The sequence below is a fragment of the Aristolochia californica genome, unplaced genomic scaffold (genome assembly GCF_029961685.1).
Source record: "Aristolochia californica isolate CCGP_79_NKW_82.1479 unplaced genomic scaffold, dmAriCali1.0.hap1 SCAF_15, whole genome shotgun sequence".
Taxonomy (NCBI): Eukaryota; Viridiplantae; Streptophyta; class Magnoliopsida; order Piperales; family Aristolochiaceae; genus Aristolochia; species Aristolochia californica.
In genome coordinates this window covers 19,713,957-19,724,197 of record NW_027181826.1, presented here as the reverse complement: position 1 = coordinate 19,724,197, position 10,241 = coordinate 19,713,957, and the positions used below count along the sequence as shown (strand labels likewise).

The following is a 10,241-nucleotide window of genomic DNA, read 5'->3' as shown; positions in this document are numbered from 1 at the left end:
TATCATTGGAAAATTCTTTGAAGGGTCTGTTTTACATGGTATCAGAGCAGTTTATTTCTCTTCTCCTTCCCGTCGCCAAAGATCAGAGTTAAGTGCTCCCGTAGTCGCCGAAGGAAGTAGCTGAAAATATCATGGCCGAAAGAAATTGTAGAACTATGTTTTCTGCAACTCAGAAGCCCGGCGGTCTCGTCGCCGATGATCGACAACGATCGCCGACGACCACAGACGACCGAACCAACAGCTAGTTATCGCCGCTGATCACTGTTGTCGCCAAAGGAAGCAGACGAAACCTTTTTTTTCTGCGACTCAGTGGTCCGACATTTTCCGTGGCTCTGTCCCTTAGCCGAAAAACGTCGCCATCTAAACCACCGACAACTGTCGCTGAAGTACGCCGATGCACCGTCACCATCGTCGAAGACGCCCTGTCGTCGTTGTAAAACCGAGCCACCGCCACCTGAAATCCGACAGGACTCCCGAAAGCCGACGAACCGCCGCCGAATCATCCTTCATCCTTCCAACCACAGCGCCGCCGCTGAACCACTAGTGTTGTCAACGGAGAAGACGAAGGTGATCCTTTGTTTAATCTTTTTTTGTTAACTTAGGAACATTGTTCCTTTATTTTCTTACGATCGAACCGGACCGACGGGTCAAGCCAGCAGATTCAGACCAGACCAAACTACTTTTGGACCTGACCAAAAAAAAATCTGAATCAACCCAGAGACAGACAATGGGGAGCTATCGTCCAATCTCTGGAAAAACTAACAACCGAGTATGCACTCATTGCGGGAAAAAGGTCATTCGCAACAGCGTTGTTACGAGATTATTGGTTATCCAGAGTGGTGGAACTTCTCAAAAAAACCTCGAAAAAAAATTGTTGGGGAAAAGGTGCTACCTACGGCAAATGTTGCCCATCCAGGTATTATCGGTAAAACATCAGTATTCTCTGCATATTCTAATAATAGAACTTGGATTATTGATATAGGTGTATCCGATCACATGACAAGGGATTTCATTCAGTTAAAATCTATCCTACCTTCTCCTCAATCCGTTATTTCCACCGCCAATGGTAGTACCTCTCTTATTACTGGGGAAGGATCAGTTATCTTGTCGAATAATCTTACATTAGATATTGTCCTTGTTGTTCCATCTCTTGAATACAAAATGTTGTCTGTTAGCCAAATTACTTCAACTCTTGCTTGTAATGTAACTTTATGGCCCTCATTTTGTGTCTTTCAGGACATTCTAACCCGGAAGATTCTTGGTCATGGTATTAGATGGGGCAAACTCTACTATTTGGAGTTGACAGAGAATGGGGATCAAAAATCAGTCAGGCAAATCAAGTTAGTAGTGAAGATAGTGCTTGGGCAACTATATGGTTATGACATCGAAGATTGGGTCATTTTTCCTTTGGTTATCTTAAGAAATTGCAACCACAACTTTTTTCAGGTTTGAATAATCTGGATTTTTATTGTGACACTTGTGAACTGGCTAAGAGCCACCGTATCTCTTATTTACTGAGTTTGAATAAGAGTTATGAACCTTTTGAGGTTATTTATTCTGATGTTTGGGGTCTTGCAAAGGTTCCCTCTATTTCTCGAGCTCGGTATTTTGTGACATTTATTGATGAATGCACTAGAATGACCTGGGTATCCCTGGTTATAAAAAAAGAGTGATGTGTGTCTAACTTTTCAGAAATTTCACCAAATGGTACACTCAATACCAGAAGCAGATTCGTGTTTTGCAATCTGACAATGGTACTGAGTTTCTTGATACTTCTCTTGGTAATTTTCTGAACAATTATGGACTTCGACATCAGACCTTATGCACCCATACTTCCCAACAAAATGGATTGGCAGAGAGGAAGAATAGACAACTTTTGGAAGTAGTGCATGCCTCTCTCTTTGGCATGAACATGCCTCAGTTTTATTGGGGCGAAGCTGTCAAATCTATTGCATACCTTATCGATCGAACACCTTCTTGAGTTATAGACTTTCAAACTCCTCAATAAAAACTGCACTCCCTAATTTCCATTCCCCATCTTCCAAATCTTGAACCCCAGGTTTTTGGGTGTACTGTATATGTTCATATCCCAAAAGTCTTACGAGATAAACTTTATCCATGTGACAAACGATGTATTTTTGTGGGCTATTTTGATTTTCAAAAAGGATATCGGTGTTATGATCCACACACCTGAAAGCTCCATGTAACTCTAGATGCCTCTTTCCATGAATTAAAACCTTATTACTCAGGGGGAGTCTCTCAAAATTCTCTTCAAGGGGAAAGCACAAGTGAAGAGAATGTTCAACAAGAGAATAGCGGAGGAGCTGAGTTTGCTGAGTTAGAAGCGGTGAATGAACTTTTGAACCAACCAAGATGTCATGATGTGTAACAAGATTGTACTCCCAACCATGAAGCCGAGAGTGAATCATTAATTTCTCCTAAAGAATCCTCAGAGTTACCTCCGTCTGCACCAGCAACTGAAGAATCTACCCAGAATGTTCCTTCACAGGTAAATACGAATCCTGTGTTTGATGTATCTATGTGTTCATACAGAAAATATAACTCCTAGATATCCACAAAGATTGAATAGGGGAGTTCCAAAGAAACAGTATGAACCTGATCATGAAGCCAAGACAAAATACTCAATCAACAACTATGTATCCTCCCACAGATTGACTAAATCGTATGCATTTACTGTTGATCAATTATCAAAGGTTTCTATTCCTAGTAATGTGCAGGATGCATTAGCTGATCCAAAATGGAAAAAGGCGATGAACGAAGAGATGGAGGCTCTACATAAGAATGCCACTTGGGAACTTGTTTCACAGGCTAAAGGAGTGAAGACAATTGGATGTCGATGGGTGTTCACGGTGAAACTCAAACCGGATGGAAATATTGAAAGATATAAAGCTTGGCTAGTTACAAAGGGATATACACAAAGGTATGGGATAGACTATTAGGATACTTTTGCACCAGTAGCTAAAATCAATACAATTCGTATTCTTATATCTATAGCAGCAAATCAAGACTGGCCTCTGCAACAATGTGATGTTAAAAATGTCTTTCTTAATGGAGACTTAGAAAAAGAAGTCTACATGGAGCTACCACCTGGAGTTAAAGTGGTTCTTTATGTCAAGGTAAAATCTGTAAATTGAAAAAGTCATTGTACGGGTTGAAACAGTCACCTAGAGCATGGTTTGGGAGATTCTCGACTACAATGAAGGAGTTTGGCTATAAGCAAAGTAACTCAGATCATACTTTATTTATAAAACACAAAGAAGGAAAAGTAACAGTTTTAATTGTGTATGTTGATGATATGGTCTTGACAGGAGATGACCCATGTGAAATGTAAGCTTTAAATGAGTATTTAGCCACTAAATTTGAAATGAAGGATCTCAGACAGCTTAAATATTTTTTGGGAATTGAGGTGGCAAGATCAAAATATGGAATCTTCCTTTCACAGCAAAAATATGTGTTGGATCTTCTAGCCGAAACCAGAATGTTTGATTGTAAACCAGTAGAGACGCCCATAGAAATGAATCATAAGCTCGGAATTCTCCCAGATCAAATCCCAACAGACAAAGGGTGTTATCGACGATTAGTTGGAAGATTAATCTACCTATCACACACAAGACCAGATGTCGCATATGTAGTGAGCGTAGTGAGCCAATTCATGCATGCACCAAGTGAAGAACATATGGAAGCAGTCTATCAAATCTTGAGATACTTAAAGAGTGCTCCAGGAAAAGGTTTGTTATTCGCAAAAAAAAAAATGTCTCTAACATTGAAGGATACACAGATTCTGATTGGGCGGGAGATCAGACAACCAGAAGATCCATGTCTGGTTACTTTACCTTTGTGGAAGGTAATCTTGTCACGTGGCAAAGCAAAAAACAGAAGGTAGTATCAAGATCAAGTGCTGAAGCTGAATTTCGAGGCATGGTTCATGGTGTATATGAATTGTTATGAATAAGAAATATACTGAGGGACTTAGGGATTGAATATGCTGAATCTATGAATCTCCACTGCGAAAATAAGGCAACCATCGAAATTGTAAAAAATTATGTTCAACATGATCGCACTAAACATGTTGAAGTTGATCGTCATTTCATCAATGAAAACCTCAATGCAAAGATTATACAATTTCCTTTTGTTCCATCCGAGAGTTAGCTGGCTGATATGCTCACGAAAGGAGTATCTAGAAAAGTATTTCACGGTATAATTGACAAGTTGGGTATAATCGACATCTATGCACCAACTTGAGGGGGAGTATTGAAATGAGCTGTAAATTGTATAATTTGTTATCGTAATTATAGGAAACGATTTGTTTCCTTGATTTGTTCCTGATTCTAAGATCTAAATTGAATCTTAATAAGGTTATAAATATATTATAAAAAACCTCCATGAGGAGAAAAATATATATCATCGAAAAATTCTTTAAAGGGTCTGTTTTACAAGCTGTCCATGCACGTGCAATCAGGAAAAGTATTTCATGGTATAATTGACAAGTTGGGTATAATCGACATCTATGCACCAACTTGAGGGGGAGAGTTGAAATGAGCTGTAAATTGTGTAATTTGTTACCGTAATTATAGGAAACGATTTATTTTCTTGATTTGTTCCTGATTCTAAGATCTAAATTGGATCTTAATAAAGTTATAAATGTATTATAAAAAGCCTTTATGATGAGAAGAATATATATCATCAAAAAATTCTTTGAAATGTCTGTTTTACAAGTTGTCCATGCACGTGCAAACTAATCAAGATTAAGGAAGCATCGAAGAGAGAGTGAGAGAGAGAGTGTGTGAGGGTAGCATCCAAAGGCACATCTTCGGTTCTCCATGCACGCTAATCAAATATTACCACCAAATCCCACCTTGGGACTGAACCGGAAAGCGACGCGTGGCGCAGACCGAATTAAATGCAGCCAAGGCGGGGGAGGGTATTTGGGTAATTTAACGAGAGGGTGGAGCTCCCTTGCTCTTGGCGTGTCTCGGATTAGGTGACACCACCGTAACAGAAGAGAGGAGAGGACGGCTGGTCAAATTTCCTTGGCTAAGTCCCACAGAGAAAAATTATGAAAAAACCATGTGGTCCCGGGGGCACAGGTGGAATTAGGAACCTTGGAAAAGGCAAAGGTGGAAATGAAAAGGTTAAGGTCTAAGAAGGGGAGAAGCACATTTCTCGTGTCTCCGTCAGCCCCTCCTCCTTTTGACCACCACCGCCTCCGTCTTATCATCCCTCTCATGTAATTATTATTAATTATTAAATTTAAAAATAAATAGCACTAAAATAATTATTTGAAAAAAAAAAAGAGAAAAGAGCGGCATCCAAAGCAAAGCCCTCGAGTGGATAAAAAGTCAGAAGCGAAAAATCATTCCGTTTTTTAAATAATAAAAAATTGAATAAATTTCGATTATTTGTAAAATAAATAGCACCAAAATTAAAAACGTTTGAGAGAAAGCCACTCACTCCCGCTCTGCTCCTCTCTCCCCCTCCCCCTCTCCACTCTTTTTCTCTCCCTCGCGTCCATCTCACACTGCAAGGGAGGAAATGGAAGCAGAGACCAGGAAGATGTCTTTTTTTCTTCTACTCTTTCTCTTCCTCTATTTTCCCAGACAACCCGTCGCCGGACGGATGTCCGAATTCCGAGCTCTTTTGTCCATAAAAACCGCCATTTCCGACGACCCACATGCTTCCCTCCGGTCCTGGACTCCCTCCATTCATCACTGCTCTTGGAACGGCGTCACTTGCGATTCGTCTGGCCGCTTCGTCCTCGCTCTCGACTTGACCAACATGAACCTCTCTGGCGTCTTGTCCACAGGCGTTGGTTACCTAACCAACCTCGTCAACCTCTCTCTCGCTGTTAATGCTTTTTCTGGAACCATTCCCCCGGAGATCTCTTGGATACCTCATCTCCGCTACTTGAATCTCAGCAACAATATCTTTAACGAGTCGTTTCCTCCCCAACTTTCGCAGCTGAAGAACTTGGAAGTTTTCGATCTGTACAACAATAATCTCACCGGGCTTTTGCCGTTGGAGGTCACTGAGATGCCTAACCTCCGCCACTTGCACCTTGGAGGCAACTACTTCTCAGGTAAAATACCCCCGGAGTACGGCCAGTGGGAATATCTCGAGTATTTGGCGCTTTCTGGCAACGAGCTTGTCGGGGTTATCCCGCCCGAAATAGGCAATCTCACCCGACTCAAGGAGCTCTATTTGGGTTACTTCAATGCCTATGAAGGGGGTATTCCGCCTGAGATTGGGAATCTAACGGAACTGGTGAGGCTAGACATGGCGAACTGTGGACTCTCCGGTGAAATACCGCCGGAGCTAGGCAAGCTTCACAACCTCGATACTTTGTTTTTACAAGTGAACGGACTCTCCGGTCAGATCACGCCGGAGATGGGGAGCTTATACGGCTTACAGTCCATGGATCTGTCAAACAATATGCTTGCTGGTGAGATTCCGACTGAGTTCGCCCAGCTGAAAAATCTCACCCTTTTGAATCTGTTCCGGAACAAGCTCCATGGTTCGATTCCGGACTTCATCGGCGACCTCTCTGAGCTAGAAGTTTTGCAGCTCTGGGAGAACAATTTCACTGGAAGCATCCCGATAAAACTCGGAACGAGCGGCAAGCTTCAGCTGCTGGATCTTTCGTCGAACAAGCTCACGGGAACTCTGCCGCCGGACCTATGCTCCGGCAACCGGCTCCAAACTATAATCGCATTAGGAAATGCCCTCATCGGCCAAATCCCGGATTCCCTTGGTCGATGCGAATCATTGAGCCGGATTCGTATGGGTGAAAATTACCTCAATGGATCTATACCGAATGGATTATTGAGCTTACCCCAGCTTCAGCAATTCGAGCTTCAAGGTAACCTCCTTGTCGGTGAGTTCCCAGAGACTGGTGCAATCTCGGCTAATCTCGGTCAAATTACTCTTTCAAACAATCGGCTCTCTGGGTCTCTCCCGCCTTCCATTGGAAAGTTTTCCGGTTTGCAGAAGCTTCTTTTGGATGGAAATCAATTTTCAGGCAAAATCCCTGCCGAGATTGGACGGTTGCAGCAGCTGTCGAAGCTGGACTTTCGTGCTAACAAATTCTCGGGGCCAATAGCACCGGAGATAAGCAAATGCCGGTTGCTCACGTTCGTGGATCTCAGTCAGAATGAGCTCAATGGGGAGATCCCGGACGAGATTACGAGTATGCGAATCTTGAATTACTTGAACATCTCGCGGAATCATCTTGTTGGCTCCATTCCAGCCTCCATTTCCACGATGCAGAGCTTAACTTCTGTTGATTTTTCGTACAATAATCTCTCCGGTTTGGTCCCCGGCACCGGCCAGTTCAGCTACTTCAATTCGACCTCCTTCCTTGGCAACCCTGGTCTCTGTGGACCATACTTAGGCCCCTGCAAGAACGGTGAAGGAAACGGCGACCACACCCCACACGTCAAGGGACCCCTCTCTGCTTCGCTGAAACTCCTCCTTGTCATCGGCCTTCTCCTCTGTTCAATTGCTTTTGCCGTGGCGGCCATCATCAAGGCCCGGTCGTTAAAGAAAACCAACGCAGTTAGAGCTTGGAAACTGACGGCATTCCAGAGATTGGATTTCACCTGCGACGACGTCCTGGACTGCTTGAAAGATGATAACATTATTGGCAAAGGCGGGGCAGGGGTCGTGTACAAGGGGATAATGCCCAATGGAGATGAAGTTGCATTTAAAAGACTACCGGCCATGAGCCGAGGATCCTCCCACGATCATGGGTTCTCGGCAGAGATTCAAACTCTTGGAAGGATCCGTCATCGCCATATTGTGAGGTTGCTAGGGTTCTGTTCCAACCACGAAACGAATCTTTTGGTGTATGAGTACATGCCAAACGGAAGCTTGGGAGAGGTTCTTCACGGGAAGAAAGGGGGTCACTTGCACTGGGACACTCGGTATAAGATTGCAGTGGAGGCTGCCAAGGGATTGTGTTATCTTCACCACGATTGCTCGCCATTGATCTTACACCGTGATGTGAAATCGAACAATATCCTTCTTGATTCCAATTTCGAGGCTCATGTCGCTGATTTTGGTCTCGCCAAGTTTCTGCAAGATTCGGGTACTTCAGAATGCATGTCCGCCATTGCTGGGTCATATGGATATATTGCTCCAGGTAATAAATCAATTAATCCGTCCTGGTTGTTCTGCGAGTATCTTTTTAATGCAATTGTGTTCATTGTCCTGTCTGTTTAGTTGGGATTTTTCGATTAAAAGATGTACTTCTTATGTCATGCTCACCGTTCTAATCTCGTTCTTTTTTTTTTCTGCTCCGGCGAGGTCTTTACCTCCGGCGTCACTTGCAGCTCAGGCTACTTAGAATGCTTTATTTGATATATGGACTCCAGTCCATCACTAAATAGTTCCATTGATGACTCCTGCAGAGTATGCCTACACCCTGAAAGTAGATGAAAAGAGTGATGTCTACAGCTTTGGAGTGGTTCTTCTCGAACTTGTCACGGGTCGAAAACCTGTTGGAGAGTTTGGCGATGGAGTCGATATTGTGCAGTGGGTCCGAAAAATGACCGATTCAAACACGGAAAGCGTACTGAAAATCCTGGACCCTCGTCTCCCCACAGTTCCTCTCCATGAAGTGATGCACGTCTTCTACGTAGCGATGCTCTGTGTGGAGGAACAAAGCGTCGAGCGTCCCACCATGAGAGAAGTCGTTCAGATCCTGACAGAGCTCCCAAAGGCCCCTGCCAAACAAGGGGATTCGGCGAATGAGCCTTCCCCACCGCCGTTGACGGAGCCAGCAGTTACCGGTAAAGAAACAAAAGAGCAACAAACACCAAAGCCACGGTCTCCACAACCTGATCTCCTTAGCATTTAATCGAACATGGGGGTTTCGTTTAAATGGGCGTTTTTTCTTCTTTGTTGCAGGTTTTATTTGTTGCTTGTTTTTGACTTTTCTTCTTTTCTAACTAATCAAGGTACGGTAAACTGGTAAAGTAGTCTATGTCCAATCTCTGTACAGAATGCATTGGTGGGTTTTGTTTGGTGTCTTCTCTTCCGTCTTCTCTTTCATGTGCTTCAGTGACTGGTTTTTTTCTCCCAAAGACTCTGATCTATGTGAAAAGCGGTAACTGCGAGATATCAAAGTTTTGGAATATCAAAATCTGTTTGCTACTTTAATGAAGACAAAACCCGGAGTTTTCAAGTACCGAGACTGGCAACTCAAATTGCTTCTTCGTTTCGAAAATCTTCATCAGATCAGGGCCGGCAGAGTAATTCAAACCATCTGAAGAGGTGATAGTACATCCAAAAATGAACAGTTCAAATGCCTACTTTGTCGACTTCTCGTTGGCTTTTCCTCGCTCTCGTCCTTTCGTTTCACCCATTGATTTGACAAGCCACGACAAGTCCCGACCTTGTACACAGGATGAGATGATTCTCTGTGTTGCATCTTCCGTATTCTTTCTTTTTTCCTGATAACTTTCTTCCCCGCTTTGATTCCCTGAGCTTTAACCCAAATTCGTGTCGGCTGTTCCTACTTGCAGCTACTGATCGATTGACATTTGTGCGAGAAACGAGAGCTAGAAATCTGGAACCCGGAAACACGGACCTCTTCTCGATTATGGCACTCTTATCTCGTCCCATAACCTGTTTGCGTAAATGACCCCCGAATCAAATAAACATTGCTACTCTAGTCTCTCTCTCTCTCCCCACGAGCGTTCCATTCTCCAAGTCTTGTCTTTTCAACAGTGGTTTCCCCGGACATGGACGGCGTTCAGAAGTTATTGTAAGCAACCTGTTACAGTAACTGCGAGCTTGACTGCTCATGAAGATGAAGAAACCAGAAAATCATTGCCAAGAACTGTCACTCGCAAGAAGGATACCCAGCATTGGGACAGACGACAGATGATTTTAAAACTTGTTGACCGTTGAGTCTGATACGATTTCGAGCAGTAGTAGTAGTTGAATAAGTAAATTGGTAGGTGGTAGTCGTGTGGGAATCCAGGGGGAACGACCGAGACTCCCATCACATCTCTTCTTTAATTGCTTCAACAGAAACTCTGGGCTGGTATCAGCGATTCAATTCCGATCGGTGGTCAATGAGACGATGCTCCTTTCCTTGACACAGAGCATACTTCAATGTTCAAACATCACTGCTAGCGGTGGTGTGACAGCGTCTGCAGCTTGAAAACCAGGCCTCTTTCCCCTTCAATTACGACGGCCACGATTGCCAACCAAGAACA

General features: G+C 43.3%; 1 protein-coding gene across 1 annotated transcript; it reads left to right on the top strand.

Annotated features, from left to right (window-relative positions):
• The first annotated feature begins 5,483 nt into the window (after positions 1-5,483).
• Positions 5,484-9,048, top strand: LOC137951613 (leucine-rich repeat receptor-like serine/threonine-protein kinase BAM1). The gene is made up of 2 exons (XM_068798396.1): positions 5,484-8,158; positions 8,427-9,048. Exons 1-2 carry the CDS (start codon positions 5,554-5,556, stop codon positions 8,873-8,875), a joined length of 3,054 nt encoding a protein of 1,017 aa, XP_068654497.1. The 5' UTR covers positions 5,484-5,553; the 3' UTR covers positions 8,876-9,048.
• The last annotated feature ends 1,193 nt before the right edge of the window (positions 9,049-10,241 follow it).

Coding starts and splice junctions, on each gene's coding strand:
- LOC137951613 (XM_068798396.1), top strand. CDS start 5,554: ATGGAAGCAGAGACCAGGAAGATGTCTTTTTTTCTTCTACTCTTTCTC. Junction 8,159..8,426: donor ATATGGATATATTGCTCCAG/GTAATAAATCAA, acceptor TGACTCCTGCAG/AGTATGCCTACACCCTGAAA.